The sequence below is a fragment of the Nerophis ophidion genome, linkage group LG16 (assembly GCF_033978795.1).
Source record: "Nerophis ophidion isolate RoL-2023_Sa linkage group LG16, RoL_Noph_v1.0, whole genome shotgun sequence".
NCBI classification, from domain to species: Eukaryota; Metazoa; Chordata; class Actinopteri; order Syngnathiformes; family Syngnathidae; genus Nerophis; species Nerophis ophidion.
In genome coordinates this window covers 42014095-42032549 of record NC_084626.1, presented here as the reverse complement: position 1 = coordinate 42032549, position 18455 = coordinate 42014095, and the positions used below count along the sequence as shown (strand labels likewise).

Here is an 18455-nt window from a genome sequence, read left to right as displayed (position 1 = left end):
TTTTGTATTGTTTCAGTTTTGTAAATTCACCAAAACACCCATATGTATTGTTTTCATGCGTGTTCGTACGTGGTATCGTGACGTAATCAAGTGTCAATAGCATTAGCAAATATGCTAACATATTTACGACATAGCATTATTAACGTAGAATGGCATTTTTTTTGTATTGTTTCAGTTTTGTAAATTCACCAAAACACCCATGTGTATTGTCCGTAGGAGTGTTTTCATGCGTGTTTGTACGTGGTATCGTGACGTAATCAAGCGTCAATAGCATTAGCAAATATGCTAACACATTTACGACTTAATATTAACCTAAAATGGCATTCTTTTTGTATTGCTTCAGTTTTGTAAATTCACCAAAACACCCATATGTATTGTCCGTAGGAGTGTTTTCATGCGTATTTGTACGTGGTATCGTGACGTAATGATCGTGAATAGCATTAGCACATATGCTAACACATTTACGACTTAATATTAACCTAAAATGGCATTGTTTTTGTATTGTTTCAGTTTTGTAAATTCACCAAAACAGCCATATGTATTGTCCGTAGGAGTGTTTTCAGCCGTGTTTGTACGTGGTATCGTGACGTAATCAAGCGTCAATAGCATTAGCAAATATGCTAACACATTTACGACTTAATATTAACCTGAAATGGAATTGTTTTTGTATTGTTTCAGTTTTGTAAATTCACCAAAACACCCATATGTATTGTCCGTAGGAGTGTTTTTATGCGTATTTGTACGTGGTATCGTGAAATAATTAAACGTCAATAGCATTAGCAAATATGCTAACACATTTACGACTTAACAGTAATGTAGAATGGCATTCTTTTTGTATTGTTTCAGTTTTGTAAATTCACCAAAACACACATATGTATTGTTTATACGAGTGTTTTCATGCTATTTGTACGCGGTATCGTGACGTAATCGAGCGTCAATAGCATTAGCAAATATGCTAACACATTTACGACTTAATATTAACCTAAAATGGCATCGTTTTTGTATTGTTTCAGTTTTGTAAATTCACCAAAACAGCCATATGTATTGTTTTCATGCGTGTTTGTACGTGGTATTGTGACATAATCAAGCGTCAATAGCATTAGCAAATATGCTAACACATTTACGACTTAATATTAACCTAAAATGGCATTCTTTTTGTATTGTTTCAGTTTGGTAAATTCACCAAAACACCCATATGTATTGTTTGTAGGAGTGTTTTCATGCGTGTTTGTACGTGGTATCGTGACGTAATCGAGCGTCAATAGCATTAGCAAATATGCTAACACATATACGACGTATTATTAACGAAGAACGGCATTCTTTTTGTATTGTTTCAGTTTCATCAATTTACCAAAATGTCACCATGGAGTTATCAAGTCGGTTAGCTGTTTTGAGAGCTAGCAGCGGGCTCATGACGATGACTTCTGTTTTGTTTGATCAGCCGTTTTACTGGCACTGTATGGAAATAATTAAGGTATATATACATTTTTTTTCTGTGTAAACACCTCATTTCACAACGTATACATCTGTATTTTCTAATCCGGTGCGTCTGATATATGGAAAAATATTTCTTTCATTACAAAATTTGGTAGATGCGGCTTGTATATAGTTCGGAAAATACGATAAATAGAATACGGGCCGGTCTAGACTCGAGGACTTCTATCTAGCATGCATGTGATCGCAACAACGTATTTCTTAAACAAGCCTTTAAAAGTAAAGTAAAGTACGGATTGATATCGGATTGATATTGGTATCGACCAATAGCCAAGACTGCCTTTTCAGAACTGAAAAAGTTGTATCGGCACATCCCAACTAGTAAGTTTAAAGGCCTACTGAAAGCCACTACTACCGACCACGCAGTCTGATAGTTTATATATCAATGATGAAATATTAACATTGCAACACATGCCAATACGGCCTTTTTAGTTTACTAAATTGCAGATTTTAAATTTTGTTTGGAAGTATGATGCTAAAACGCTGCGGTATGATGACAATTTTAAATTTTGTTCTAGCACCATTCCCAGCTATAAGTCGTCTGTTTTGATCGCATATTTCCACAGTATTCTGGACATCTGTGTTGCGGAATCTTTTGCAATTTTTCAAACGAATAATGGAGACGCCAAAGAAGAAAGCTGTAGGTGGGAAGCGGTGTATTGCGGCCACCTTTAGCAACACAAACACAGCCGGTGTTTCATTGTTTACTTTCCCGAAAGATGACGGTGAAGCTTTATTATGGAACAGAGCGGTCAAGCGAACACGGTTGGATTGGACTACACACACAAGGTACAGTGTATTATGCAGCGATCATTTCGAAAGATTGTGTTTCGAAGAGGGTCCCTTTGCGAGATGGGCATCGCCACCACCCGTCGACTGGTGCTGAAGAAAGGTGCGGGGCTGACCTTCAGGTTGTACAGGTATGACCATATAATCTCACTAAAACACTAGTAACACAATAAGCAGAATTTCCGGAATCATCCTAGTAAATTTGTCTAATAAAATCTGAATCGCTCTCACTGTATAGTCTTTTTTTACATTTTTATTTCTAGTCCTTCAGTCTCACTTTCCTCATCCACAAATCTTTCACCCTCGATCAAATTAATGGGGAAATCGTCGCTTTCTCGGTCCGAATCGCTCTGGCTGCTGGTGGCCATGATTGTAAACAATGTTCAGATGTGAGGAGCTCCACAACCCGTGACGTCACGCGCACATCGTCTGCTACTTCCGGTACAGGCCAGGCTTTTTTATCAGCACCAAAAGTTGCGAACTTTATCGTGGATGTTCTCTACTAAATCCTTTCAGCAAAAATATGGCAATATCGCGAAATGATCAAGTATGACACATAGAATGGACCTGCTATCCCCGTTTAAATAAGAACATCTCATTTCAGTAGGCCTTTAAATAGTATAAATGTGTGCGTTCCTAGTGGTTAATTGAAGCATGGCATTTATTATCGTAGGAAATACAGTATTTTAGCAATACAAGAGATCATATGTAAAAAATAAGGATTTTAAAGCCATAACTGTCCCCTTTTAACGCAAAAAATCCTGCAAAATTCTCCAGAAAACAGGCTCTTTGTAATCAAAACCCACGTTAACTTGGGCCCTAGGTCGGAAAGCTAAACTTGCAGCACGGAACTGAGGATAAGAAGTCTGACTGAAACGGACAAAAAGGGTGCAGCATGACCACAGCGACTCAGGCGGCGGCGTTGGCAATGCATTGTGGGCGGATGGACTTGTAAGCATGGGGCTACAGCGCAGGCAGGTGAGACCACAACACAAACACCAGGATGGACAGCGAGAAAGAGAAAGAGTGGCCGAACGACAGCGGAGGACAGCTACAAACCGTGGTTTGATTTTGGAGGACGGAGGCGTCCCCCATCTTGTCATTTCTCAAACATGCAGTGAGATGGGGAGCCGCCGCCCCTGAAGGAAACAGCCCAGCGCAATACCACACCCAGGAGGATAGAACGAGATGAAAGAGAAAGAGAAGAGGTTTTAGGTCACCAACTTGAAGAAAGAAAGCATTGATTTTTCAATGAAAAAAATTGTTTATTTGATAACCGAGTCGTTGAATGATGAGACAGTCCGGGAAGTTGCCCAGAGCCCTCGGTGGGAACCAGCGATTACAGAGAAAAGACCCGGAAACAAGTACACACACACGCACACGCACACACCCAAGCATCCGCAAAAAAAAAAAAAGACAAGTGAGACTCGCACACACCCACACACACATTTGTGTAGTTCTGACCTTCTGGAGACCTCTGAAAAATGCCTACCTCTTTAGGACCACCCTTTCTAGATGTATAAAGATTTGTATTTACAACATTGATAACATAAACATACTATGTAAATATACAAAAGGTAAGCTTTTAAATGTTCTTATTTTTATATTTTTTTGTTTTCAATCTTCACCTCTTTCGGACCACCCTTTCTAGACATCGTACGAGAAAATGAAAGACATCCCTGAACTTAGAAAAAACTTGTTCACTGGTCCCCACAAGGACGAAACTTTTCCTTGTCGATGTCTCAAGAAGGGTAGAAATACAAGTACACAGACGCACATTAGTATTTTTTACCTTCTTGAGATCTCCGAAAAATGCCAACCTCTTTCGGACCACCCTTTCTAGACATCGTACGAGAAAATGAAAGAAATCCCTGAACTTGCGAAAAACTTGTTCACCGGTCCTCACAAGGACGAAACTTTTCCTTGTCGATGTCTCAAGAAGGGTAGAAATACAAGTACACAGACGCACACTAGTATTTTTTACCTTCTTGAGACCTCCGAAAAACGCCTACCTCTTTCGGACCACCCTTTCTAGACATCGTACAAGAAAATGAAAGACATCCCTGAACTTGGAAAAAAACTTGTTACTGGTCCCCACAAGGACGAAACTTTTCCTTGTCGATGTCTCAAGAAGGGTAGAAATACAAGTACACAGACGCACACTCTAGTATTTTTTACCTCCTTGAGACCTCCGAAAAATGCCAACCTCTTTCGGACCACCCTTTCTAGACATCGTACGAGAAAATGAAAGATATCCCTGAACTTGGAAAAACTTGTTCACTGGTCCCCACAAGGACAAAACTTTTCCTTGTCGATGTCTCAAGAAGGGTAGAAATACAAGTACACGGACGCACACTAGTATTTTTTACCGTCTTGAGACCTCAGAAAAATGCCAACCTCTTTCGGACCACCCCTTCTAGACATCATATGAGAAAATGAAAGAAATTCCTGAACTTGGAAAAAACTTGTTCACCGGTCCTCACAAGGACGAAACTTTTCCTTGTCGATGTCTCAAGAAGGGTAGAAATACAAGTACACAGACGCACACTAGTATTTTTTACCTTCTTGAGACCTCCGAAAAATGCCTACCTCTTACGGACCACCTTTTCTAGACATCGTACGAGAAAATGAAAGACATCCCTGAACTTGGAAAAAACTTGTTCACCGGTCCTCACAAGGACGAAACTTTTCCTTGTCGATGTCTCAAGAAGGGTAGAAATACAAGTACACAGACGCACACTAGTATTTTTTACCTCCTTGAGACCTCCGAAAAACGCCTACCTCTTTCGGACCACCCTTTCTAGACATCGTACGAGAAAACGAAAGACATCTCTGAACTTGGAAAAAACTTGTTCACCGGTCCTCACAAGGACGAAACTTTTCCTTGTCGATGTCTCAAGAAGGGTAGAAATACAAGTACACAGACGCACACTCTAGTATTTTTTACCTCCTTGAGACCTCCAAAAAACGCTTACCTCTTTCGGACCACCCTTTCTAGACATCGTACGAGAAAATGAAAGACATCTCTGAACTTGGAAAAAACTTGTCCACTGGTCCCCACAAGGACGAAACTTTTCCTTGTCGATGTCTCAAGAAGGGTAGAAACACAAGTACACAGACGCACACTCTAGTATTTTCTACCTTCTTGAGACCTACGAAAAATGCCTACCTCTTTCGAACCACCCTTTCTAGACATCATATGAGAAAATGAAAGAAATCCCTGAACTTGGAAAAAACTTGTTCACCGGTCCTCACAAGGACGAAACTTTTCCTTGTCGATGTCACAAGAAGGGTAGAAATACAAGTACACAGACGCACACTCTAGTATTTTTTACCTTCTTGAGACATCCAAAAAATGCAAACCTCTTTCAGACCACCCTTTCTAGACATCATACGAGAAAATGAAAGAAATCCCTGAACTTGGAAAAAACTTGTTCACCGGTTCTCACAAGGACGAAACTTTTCCTTGTCGATGTCTCAAGAAGGGTTGAAATACAAGTACACAGACGCACACTCTAGTATTTTTTACCTTCTTGAGACCTCCGAAAAACGCCTACCTCTTTCGGACCACCCTTTCTAGACACCGTACGAGAAAATGAAAGAAATCCCTGAACTTGGAAAACACTTGTTCACTGGTCCTCACAAGGACGGAACTTTTCCTTGTCGATGTCTCAAGAAAGGTAGAAATACAAGTACACAGACGCACATTAGTATTTTTTACCTCCTTGAGACCTCCGAAAAACGCCTACCTCTTTCGGACCACCCTTTCTAGACACCGTACGAGAAAATGAAAGACATCCCTGAACTTGGAAAACACTTGTTCACTGGTCCCCACAAGGACGAAACTTTTCCTTGTCGATGTCTCAAGAAGGGTAGAAATACAAGTACAAAGACGCACACTGTAGTATTTTTTACCTTCTTGAGACATCTGAAAAATGCCAACATCTTTCGGACCACCCTTTCTAGACATCGTACGAGAAAATGAGAGACATCCCTGAACTTGGAAAAAACTTTTTCACTGGTCCCCACAAGGACGAAACTTTTACTTGTCGATGTCTCAAGAAGGGTGGAAATACAAGTACACAGACGCACACTCTAGTATTTTTTACCTTCTTGAGACCTCCGAAAAACGCCTACCTCTTTCGGACCACCCTTTCTAGACATCGTACGAGAAAATGAAAGACATCCCTGAACTTGGAAAAAAACTTGTTCACCGGTCCTCACAAGGACGAAACTTTTCCTTGTCGATGTCTCAAGAAGGGTAGAAATACAAGTACACAGACGCACACTAGTATTTTTTACCTTCTTGAGACCTCTGAAAAATGCCTACCTCTTTCGGACCACCCCTTCTAGACATCATATGAGAAAATGAAAGAAATCTCTGAACTTGGAAAAAATTTGTTCACCGGTCCTCACAAGGACGAAACTTTTCCTTGTCGATGTGTCAAGAAGGGTAGAAATACAAGTACACAAATGCACACTCTAGTATTTTTTACCTTCTTGAGACCTCCGAAAAATGACAACCTCTTTCGGACCACCCTTTCTAGACATCGTACGAGAAAATGAAAGACATCCCTGAACTTGGAAAAAACTTGTTCACTGGTCCCCACAAGGACGAAACTTTTCCTTGTCGATGTCTCAAGAAGGGTGGAAATACAAGTACACAGACGCACACTAGTATTTTTTACCTTCTTGAGATCTCCGAAAAATGCCAACCTCTTTCGGACCACCCCTTCTAGACATCATATGAGAAAATGAAAGAAATCTCTGAACTTGGAAAAAACTTGTTCACCGGTCCTCACAAGGACGAAACTTTTCCTTGTCGATGTGTCAAGAAGGGTAGAAATACAAGTACACAAATGCACACTCTAGTATTTTTTACCTTCTTGAGACCTCCGAAAAATGACAACCTCTTTCGGACCACCCTTTCTAGACGTCGTACGAGAAAATGAAAGACATCCCTGAACTTGGAAAAAACTTGTTCACTGGTCCCCACAAGGACGAAACTTTTCCTTGTCGATGTCTCAAGAAGGGTGGAAATACAAGTACACAGACGCACACTAGTATTTTTTACCTTCTTGAGATCTCCGAAAAATGCCAACCTCTTTCGGACCACCCTTTCTAGACATCGTACGAGAAAATGAAAGACATCCCTGAACTTGGAAAAAACTTGTTCACTGGTCCCCACAAGGACGAAACTTTTCCTTGTCGATGTCTCAAGAAGGGTAGAAATACAAGTACACAGACGCACACTCTAGTATTTTTTACCTTCTTGAGACATCCGAAAAATGCCAACCTCTTTCGGACCACCCTTTCTAGACATCGTACGAGAAAATGAAAGACATCCCTGAACTTGGAAAAAACTTGTTCACCGGTCCTCGCAAGGTTGAAACTTTTCCTTGTCGATGTCTCAAGAAGGGTAGAAATACAAGTACACAGACGCACACAAGTATTTTTTACCTTCTTGAGACCTCCGAAAAACGCCTACCTCTTTCGGACCACCCTTTCTACACACCGTACGAGAAAATGAAAGACATCCCTGAACTTGGAAAACACTTGTTCACTGGTCCCCACAAGGACGAAACTTTTCCTTGTCGATGTCTCAAGAAGGGTAGAAACACAAGTACACAGACGCACACTCTAGTATTTTTTACCTTCTTGAGACATCCGAAAAATGCCAACATCTTTCGAACCACCCTTTCTAGACATCGTACGAGAAAATGAGAGACATCCCTGAACTTGGAAAAAACTTGTTCACTGGTCCTCATAAGGACGAAACTTTTCCTTGTCGATGTCTCAAGAAGGGTAAAAATACAACTACACAGACACACACTCTAGTATTTTTTACCTTCTTGAGACCTCCGAAAAATGCCAACCTCTTTCGGACCACCCTTTCTAGACATCGTACGAGAAAATGAAAGACATCCCTGAACTTGGAAAAAAACTTGTTCACTGGTCCCCACAAGGACGAAACTTTTCCTTGTCAATGTCTCAAGAAGGGCAGAAGTACACGAATGCGCACGCACACACACACACACACACACACACACACACACACACACACACACACACACACACACACACACACACACACACACACACACACACACACACACACACACACACACACACACACACACGACAAGAGCATATGAAGCAGTTTTACAATTCTGACAGGAATCAAAAGAAAGATTAGCGAGGCTGCCAAAGGTTGTGCCGAGAAAAGTGTAAAAACAAACAAAAAAAAAACACACACACACAAGGTCACATGATGCCATCGTTTTGGTAGCGCAAATTAAATCACTTGTCAAGACAGGCAGATATAGCAAAAAAGCCAACAGAAAAAACCCAAAACACTGTACATTGAACATGACTCGTTCTGTCCAAACCGCTCAAACACTTTGAGGAAAACTTCCATAAATATTATGGAAAATAGAGAGTAGAAAGAAAAAAAAAAAGATCCACTGTTGACAACGTCATGCAGAAATAGACTTTTATATGTGGCTTGACTTCATGGCTCTGTACACAGAACAAAAATACTTCTATTTGTTCATCTCTGTACAAAGCGTTTATATATTTGATGCGTATGGATGGAGTTGCTATTGTCACAGCTTTCAATGATATCAAGTGGGTGCAACAAAAAAAATAATAAAATAAAATTAAAAAAATGGTGGGTAATGTCAAGCACACTATGTGAGATTCTTTCATCGTGGTTCCCACTTCCGATCCTTAGTTCAGTAGCTTACATTCACCTTCAATAAATATCATAAATATGCTTGTGACACGTCCGGACATAAAGCTGTGCTCAAGAGTAACTCCTGTTTTGCTCAAGTTTTGCCGCTCGCTACTCAGGGCGTTGTAAACAGTTCACTTTGCGCCAAGTCCCGGCAGAGCTAGAGTTCTGCTTGAAGATGGAAAGTGACAGTGGTATGACATGAAGAGAAGGTGACAGCAGGACAGGCTTAAAAAAAAAAATAAAAATAAAAAATAAAAAAATAGAATCCCAAAGCTGGAGCAGGACCCTCCACCAGAAAAAGACACCACCAGACCCTCTCCCTCACCGGGACGGGGGGCGAGGGTTTACCCCCGGGGGATTTTTTTGGTTCGATCGGCCCTGGCCGTGCCCCACCACCCCCGGCTCAGGGAGTGAAGATGGGGGAGAATGGAATGTTTTCGTAGATTGACCCACCATATTCCGGCACCGAGCCGTCGCCCCTCTTGAGCACCAGATGGACGCGTCGGCCTCCGCTCTTAATGAGCTCGATGGCTCGGGAGTGCTTCATGCCCTTGGTGCTCTCGCCGTTGATCTCCAAGATCTCATCGCCGACCTGGGGGGAAGCGGGGGGGAATAAAATGAAACGGGAGCACCAGAGACAGGGGTGTAACGGTACGTGTATTTGTAATGAACCGTTTCGGTACGGGGGTTTTGGTTCGGTACAGGGGTGTACCGAACGTGTTTCTAAGCTAAAGTCTTAACAAGCTGCTTCGTTTCTTCTGCCTCTGTCTCAGCACCCAGCATTGTCCCACCCACACAACCATCTGATTGGTTACATATATAGCGGTAACAGCCAATCAGCAGTGCGTATTCAGAGCGCATGTAGTAAATGCCTCAGCGTCGAGCAGATAGGTGTTTAGCAGGTGAGCATAAGGCAACGTGCTCTCCCCAAATGATAATAAACGCCTCCCAGTCAACTAATAGTAACATCACTATGAGCCCGTTGACCTTCTAGAAACTTAAACTCACAGTTCTGGCTTGAGGTGAAGGCTAATTAGCTTTTAGCGTAACGTTAGCTCATTTTGCCGTGTGTGTGTGTTTTACGGACAGAAAAGCTTTGAATGGCAGGGTCCCTGCTATCGCATGTTGATAAAAATATAACATTTACATAATAAAAATCAACTACAGGCTTCCCAAATGCTGTGATTAATCAAGCATGATGAGTTGACTTGAAACTGTTTAATGTTGCACTTTTTATATGTAGAAGAAAAGTTTTGTGACTTTATTTAATCTGAGCAACAATTTGAGGCAGTTTAATGTGGATTAACGTGGGCAGAATTATTATAGCGTTCCAAATGTTAAAAGGATAAAGCCATTGTTTACAAATATGGTAAATAAAAAACCAAAACAATTATATTTTGTTGTTTTCTTCCTGTACCGAAAATGAACCAAACCGAGGTACGTACTGAACCGAAATTTTTGTGCACCGTTACACCCCTAACGCACACCTAATCAGATTTTTTTTTTGCCTTCAAGTGACACAGATCGGATTTCCTTTGCCAGTCCAAACCAGGGATGCCCGCAGTTTTTCTGCAGGCGAGCTACTTTTCAATTGACCAAGTCGAAGGGATCTACCTCATTCATACACCGTATTTTTCGGACTATAAGCCGCACTTAAAATACTTTCATTTTCTCAAAAATCGACAGTGCGCCTTATAACCCGGTGTACGGATTAATATTGGTTGTGCTTACCGACCTCAAAGCTATTTTATTTGGTACATGGTGAATTGTTAAGTGTGACCAGTAGATGGCAGTCATACATAAGAGATACATGTAGACTGCAATATGACTCAAGTAAACAACACCAACATTTTATACGTTCCATTGAAAATATAGAACATTACACAAGGCGCTCAAAAATCTATCAGCATGTTTTAGTACTACTTTGGTAAGCTATGAAGCCGCACCACTTGATGGATTGTACTGTGCTTCAAGATACAAGTATTATTATGGTAAGACATTATCTGGCGTTTTGTTTCGCAATATTATGCAGAAGCAACTTTTCTTACCTTCTGGTACCTGCTGATCTGTATTTGGGATCTGCATAAATCCTGAAAATTTGCGCGCCTCCGCCTTTGTAGTCCGTGTTGACCCCATAGTCTTTTTCTCTATCTTTTTGTTATGGGACATTCATCCTCCACTGTTGCCATTTCTATCCGTCAATTTTGGTATAATTGATGGACAGATCTGAAGTTGATCTCGAGATTATTGTGTTAAGAGTAAACAAAATAATTATAATTTATTTTTTAACACTTTAATGAGTATTATTACCCTTTTGGATGCCAAATAATTTTATTGTGATAATAATACTAATACTGAATAATGACAAATTTTTGTATATATTTTTGACCAAAACCCTTTGGTGGAGGCTTACAGTTGTGATCCAAATGATTCAACCCCCACACAATTTTGGTGTTTTAGCAAGTTGGACATTTATTCCGTATTTTGTTTGCAGTCATATCAAATAAAGATGTGTCAAATAGACAAATGCAACTTAAATTGTAAAATTGTATTTTACAAAATACCAAAAAGGACATTTTTATTAATATCTCATTGACAAAATGATTCAACCCCTTGAAGATCATAACTCTTAAAAACAGAGAACCAGCCCCAGAGCATGACTGACCCCCCACCATGCTTTACAGTAGGCGAGGTGTTCTTCTCTTTGTAAGCTTCATTTTTTTCTCCTCCAGACATAACGTTGATTCATAGGCTCAAAAAGTTCCACTTTTGTCTCATCAGTCCATAGAACAGTTTCCCAAAACCTTTGGGGTTTGTCCAGATGATTTTTGGCATATTTTTCTTGTGCCTGGTAGTCAGAAGTGGGGTGAGCCTGGGAATTCTGGCATGGAGGCCTTCATCTCGTAGCGCGCGCCTTATTGTTTGGGACGAACCCTGCGTTCCCCGCTCTGCAATGTCCTGTTGTAGTTCCTCAGCTGTTACCCGGGGGGTTTTTCACCACTGTACGCACACAGCATCCTCTTTCTACCACGCCCAGGTAGTGTTTCCACTGTGACTTTAGCTTTAAACTTGCAAATTATGCTCCCAACTGTGTCTCTTGCAATGTGTAATGTCTTTGCTATTTTCTTATTTCCATATCCTTTCTTATGAAGAGAAATTACCTCCTCTCTTGACTTCTTTGACCACTCCCTGGACTTCACCATGTTGCAAATACACCATTGACCATCTACAAGAAGCTGAGCCTCACAGTCTTTTTCAATCAGTTTAATTGTTGCTAGTTATGGTTCTAATCACATCTACAGGTGTTTTCAACACCTGATTGAAAAGACCTTATTCACATTCTGTTCTTAAGAGTTATGATCTTCAAGGGGTTGAATCATTTTGTCAATGAGATATTAAGAAAAATGTCCTTTTTTGGTATTTTCTTAAATACAATTTAAGTTGCATTTGTCTTTTTGACACATCTTTATTTGATATGACTATAAACAAAATACGGAATAAATGTCCAACTTGCTAAAACACCAAAATTGTGTGGGGGTTGAATAATTTTGATCACAACTGTAAATGTAGATTTTTATACATTTATTGTATTGGTTTAAAAAAAAAACAAAAAAAAAAAAACGGCATCAGCTGGCTTTGATTTTTCAGTGTGTGGCCCTCAGTGGAAAAAGTTTGGACTATTTATTTATTTATCTATTCATAAAGGTTATATACTTATTTATTATTGCTGTATGTATCTGGCACGAGTGGAAATAAGTCGGTCCCTGAAAACAAACCGTTCCGTGGTGCACAAAAAAGGTGGGGACCCCCTGCCCTATGTCACAGAACTGTGAAGAACGGAGTGGGGAAAAAAAAGAAGAAGAGAAGATCACTCTTTCTCTCCCCAATTATCTGAGCTGAAAAGAGTCTGCGGGACTATTCCTCCGAGGCGCCACGTGCCGACTGTTAATATTTACACCGTGTTCCTTCGCTCGCCGCTTGCAACACATGAACGTACTGTAGATCGAAAAGGGTTAAAAAAAACTTGATGTTTTAATAAACCTCGAAGAGAACGCTGCGTCGATTCGAATGACGTACTCGGGTTGGGATTTGTACAAGCTGTGCAGGGGCCCCGGGGGGGCACAGTGATCACGCTCAACTTGTAGCGATGGGACGGAACGTAATGTGTGAACAATTACATCGGCAGGTAATCGTACTCACGTGGATGTGTAATTCACGTCTGGAAGCTGCTTGTTAGCAGCAGGGGGACAACTCATTAGGTACACCTGCATCCAGATGACTATTTATATTTCATGAAACTAGACTTGGATGACATCATTAGATGACATCATTAGATGACATCATTAGATATACCGTATTTCCTTGAATTGCCGCAGGGCATACAGTATGTGCCAGCCTTGAATTACCTACCAATTTTGGCGGTCCTTGAACTCACCGTGGTTTGTTTACATGTATAACTTTCTCCGACTTTCTAAGACGTGTTTTATGCCACTTCTTTTTCTGTCTGATTTTGTTCCGGAGCCGCTTTAGCGCCGCCCTAGTGGCTCTCTGGAGCTTTTTCAAAAATATATGAAAAATGCAAACGATGAGGGGAAAACATATTTTGGTTTTAATATGGTTTCTTTAGGAGGACAAACATGACACAAACCTCCCTGGTTGTTATAAAGCACACTGTTTATGTTAAACATGCTTCACTGATTCGAAGTATTTGGCGAGCGCCGTTTTGTCCTACTCATTTTGCCGGTCCTTGAACTCACCCTAGTTTGTTTACATGTATAACTTTCTCCGACTTTCTAAGACGTGTTTTATTCCGCTTCTTTTTCTGTCTCATTTTGTTCCGGAGCCGCATGTGGCTTGTTAGCGCCGCCCTAGTGGCTCTCTGGAGCTTTTTCAAAAATATATGAAAAATGCAAATGATAAGGGGAAAAATGATGAGGACAAACATGACACAAACCTCCCTAATTGTTATAAAGCACATTATTTACATTAAACATGTTTCACTGATTCAAGTATTTGGCGAGTGCCGTTTTGTCCTACTAATTTCGGCGGTCCTTGAACTCACCGTGGTTTGTTTACATGTGTAACTTTCTCCGACTTTCTAAGACGTGTTTTATGCCGCTTCTTTTTCTGTCTCATTTTGGTCCGGAGCCGCTTTAGCGCCGCCCTAGTGGCTCTCTGGAGCTTTTCCAAAATATATGAAAAATGCAAATGATGAGGGGAAAAAACATTTTGGTTTTAATATGGTTTCTGTAGGAGGACAAACATGACACAAACCTCCTTAATTGTTATAAAGCACACTGTTTATATTAAACATGCTTCACTGATTCGATAATTTGGTGAGCGCCGTTTTGTCCTACTAATTTTGGGGGTCCTTGAACTCACCCTAGTTTGTTTACATGTATAACTTTCTCCGACTTTCTAAGACGTGTTTTATGCCACTTCTTTTTCTGTCTCATTTTGGTCCGGAGCTGCATGTGGCTCTTTGGTGCCGCCCTAGTGGCTCTCTGGAGCTTTTTCAAAAATATATGAAAAATGCAAATGATGAGGGGGAAAACACAATTTTGTTTTAATATGGTTTCTGTAGGAGGACAAACATGACACAAACCTCCCTAATTGTTATAAAGCACATTATTTACATTAAACATGTTTCACTGATTCGAGTATTTGGTGAGCGCTGTTTTGTCTTACTAATTTTGGCGGTCCTTAAACTCACCGTGGTTTGTTTACATGTATAACTTTCTCCGACTTTCTAAGACGTGTTTTATGCCACTTCTTTTTCCGTCTCATTTTGTTCCGGAGCCGCATGCGGCTCTTTAGCGCCGCCCTAGAGGCTCTCTGGAGCTTTTTCAAAAATATATGAAAAATGCAAAAGATGAGGGGGAAAACACATTTTTGTTTTAATATGGTTTCTGTAGGAGGACAAACATGACACAAACCTCCCTAATTGTTATAAAGCACACTGTTTATATTAAACATGCTTCACTGATTCGAGTATTTGGCGAGCGCTGTTTTGTCTTACTAATTTTGGCGGTCCTTAAACTCACCGTGGTTTGTTTACATGTATAACTTTCTCCGACTTTCTAAGAGGTGTTTTATGCCACTTCTTTTTCCGTCTCATTTTGTTCCGGAGCCGCATGCGGCTCTTTAGCGCCGCCCTAGTGGCTCTCTGGAGCTTTTTCAAAAATATATGAAAAATGCAAACGATGAGGGGAAAACATATTTTGGTTTTAATATGGTTTCTTTAAGAGGACAAACATGAGACAAACCTCCCTAATTGTTATAAAGCACACTGTTTATATCAAACATGCTTCACTGATTCGAAGTATTTGGCGAGCGCCGTTTTGTCCTACACATTTTGCCGGTCCTTGAACTCACCCTAGTTTGTTTACATGTATAACTTTCTCCGACTTTCTAAGACGTGTTTTATGGCGCTTCTTTTTCTGTCTCATTTTGTTCCGGAGCCGCATGCGGCTCTTTGGCGCCGCCCTAGTGGCTCTCTGGAGCTTTTTCAAAAATATATGAAAAATCCAAATGAGGGGAAAAAATATTTTGGTTTTAATATGGTTTCTGTAGGAGGACAAACGTGACACAAACCTCCCTAATTGTTATAAAGCACACTGTTTGTATTAAACATGCTTCACTGATTCGAGTATTTGGCGAGCGCTGTTTTGTCCTACTAATTTTGGCGGTCATTAAACTCACCGTAGTTTGTTTACATGTATAACTTTCTCCGACTTTCTAAGACGTGTTTTATTCCGCTTCTTTTTCCGTCTCATTTTGTTCCGGAGCCGCATGTGGCTTGTTAGCGCCGCCCTAGTGGCTCTCTGGAGCTTTTTCAAAAATATATGAAAAATGCAAATGATGAGGGGAAAAATGATGAGGACAAACATGACACAAACCTCCCTAATTGTTATAAAGCACATTATTTACATTAAACATGTTTCACTGATTCAAGTATTTGGCGAGTGCCGTTTTGTCCTACTAATTTCGGCGGTCCTTGAACTCACCGTGGTTTGTTTACATGTATAACTTTCTCCGACTTTCTAAGACGTGTTTTATGCCGCTTCTTTTTCTGTCTCATTTTGATCCGGAGCCGCTTTAGCGCCGCCCTAGTGGCTCTCTGGAGCTTTTCCAAAATATATGAAAAATGCAAATGATGAGGGGAAAAAACATTTTGGTTTTAATATGGTTTCTGTAGGAGGACAAACATGACACAAACCTCCTTAATTGTCATAAAGCTCACTGTTTATATTAAACATGCTTCACTGATTCGAGTATTTGGTGAGCGCCGTTTTGTCCTACTAATTTTGGCGGTCCTTGAACTCACCCTAGTTTGTTTACATGTATAACTTTCTCCGACTTTCTAAGACGTGTTTTATTCCGCTTCTTTTTCTGTCTCATTTTGTTCTGGAGCCGCATGTGGCTTGTTAGCGCCGCCCTAGTGGCTCTCTGGAGCTTTTTCAAAAATATATGAAAAATGCAAATGATAAGGGGAAAAATGATGAGGACAAACATGACACAAACCTCCCTAATTGTTATAAAGCACATTATTTACATTAAACATGTTTCACTGATTCAAGTATTTGGCGAGTGCCGTTTTGTCCTACTAATTTCGGCGGTCCTTGAACTCACCGTGGTTTGTTTACATGTATAACTTTCTCCGACTTTCTAAGACGTGTTTTATGCCGCTTCTTTTTCTGTCTCATTTTGATCCGGAGCCGCTTTAGCGCCGCCCTAGTTGCTCTCTGGAGCTTTTCCAAAATATATGAAAAATGCAAATGATGAGGGGAAAAAACATTTTGGTTTTAATATGGTTTCTGTAGGAGGACAAACATGACACAAACCTCCTTAATTGTCATAAAGCACACTGTTTGTATTAAACATGCTTCACTGATTCGAGTATTTGGTGAGCGCCGTTTTGTCCTACTAATTTTGGCGGTCCTTGAACTCACCCTAGTTTGTTTACATGTATAACTTTCTCCGACTTTCTAAGACGTGTTTTATGCCACTTCTTTTTCTGTCTCATTTTGGTCCGGAGCTGCATGTGGCTCTCTGGAGCTTTTTCAAAAATATATGAAAAATGCAAATGATGAGGGGGAAAACACATTTTTGTTTTAATATGGTTTCTGTAGGAGGACAAACATGACACAAACCTCCCTAATTGTTATAAAGCACATTATTTACATTAAACATGTTTCACTGATTCGAGTATTTGGCGAGCGCTGTTTTGTCTTACTAATTTTGGCGGTCCTTAAACTCACCGTGGTTTGTTTACATGTATAACTTTCTCCGACTTTCTAAGACGTGTTTTATGCCACTTCTTTTTCCGTCTCATTTTGTTCCGGAGCCGCATGCGGCTCTTTAGCGCCGCCCTAGTGGCTCTCTGGAGCTTTTTCAAAAATATATGAAAAATGTAAAAGATGAGGGGGGAAAAAACATTTTTGTATTAATATAATTTATGTAGGAGGACAAACATGACACAAACCTCCCTAATTGTTATAAAGCACACTGTTTATATTAAACATGCTTCGCTGATTCGAGTATTTGGCGTTTTGTCCTACTCATTTTGGCGGTCCTTGAACTCACCGTAGTTTGTTTACATGTATAACTTTCTCCGACTTTCTAAGACGTGTTTTATGCCGTTTCTTTTTCCGTCTCATTTTGTCCACCAAACTTTTAACAATGTGCGTGAATGCACAAAGGTGAGTTTTGTTGTTGCTATTGACTTGTGTGGAGTGTGCTAATCAGACATATTTGGTCACTGCAAGCTAATCGATGCTAACATGCTATTTAGGCTAGCTATATGTACATATTGCATGATTTGTAGCTATATTTGAGCTCATTTGGTTTCCTTTAAATCCTCATAATTCAATTTATATCTCATGACACACTATCTTTTAATTTTTTGCGGCTCCAGACGGATTTGTTTTTGTATTTTTGCTCCAATATGGCTCTTTCATTATTTTGGGTTGCCTTGGATTAAAACCACCTTTGATTGTGCTGATAAAACTTATCATTTTTATGAAAGCTGGTGTTTGGAGTTTGATTGTGGGCGTGCATCTAACAGTGTGGTTGATGCTCTAATATCAGGATGTACAGTATAATAAAATATTTAACCTATAATACATCATAAATATATGACATGCACGACATTCTCAGAATTGTCGTACTTGAATTCTATCTAATGTTGAAAACACTTTTACACTGCAAATTATTTGCCACTTGCCAAGATTTGAAATGTCCCAAGTTTTAATCATAGACTAATCTAATTTTTACTATGTTTTCCATATTTTCCGGACTATAGGGCGCACCGGATATCCCCGTCATCTTTGTTGTAGCGGTTATGTTAGATTATTTATGTGTAAGTTATCATATAACTTTAATATGCTTCAAGTCCGATGCTATAGTTATTAGCTATTGTGCTCAAGCTGGTGTG

At 40.1% G+C, this 18455-nt stretch overlaps 1 protein-coding gene across 6 annotated transcripts in view; it reads right to left on the bottom strand.

Moving 5' to 3' along the window:
- The window catches only part of magi1b (membrane associated guanylate kinase, WW and PDZ domain containing 1b), a 436989-nt gene that overhangs the window by 4490 nt on the left and 414044 nt on the right, over positions 1 to 18455 (bottom strand). For 5 of the 6 annotated variants that reach the window (XM_061875249.1, XM_061875251.1, XM_061875250.1 and 2 more), the window contains one exon: positions 9473 to 9611. In XM_061875249.1, the coding sequence (XP_061731233.1) occupies positions 9473 to 9611 (139 nt within the window). Of the gene's footprint in view, positions 1 to 3342; positions 3423 to 9472; positions 9612 to 18455 lie in introns of all 6 variants that reach the window. The other variant, XM_061875254.1, reaches the window with a different exon arrangement.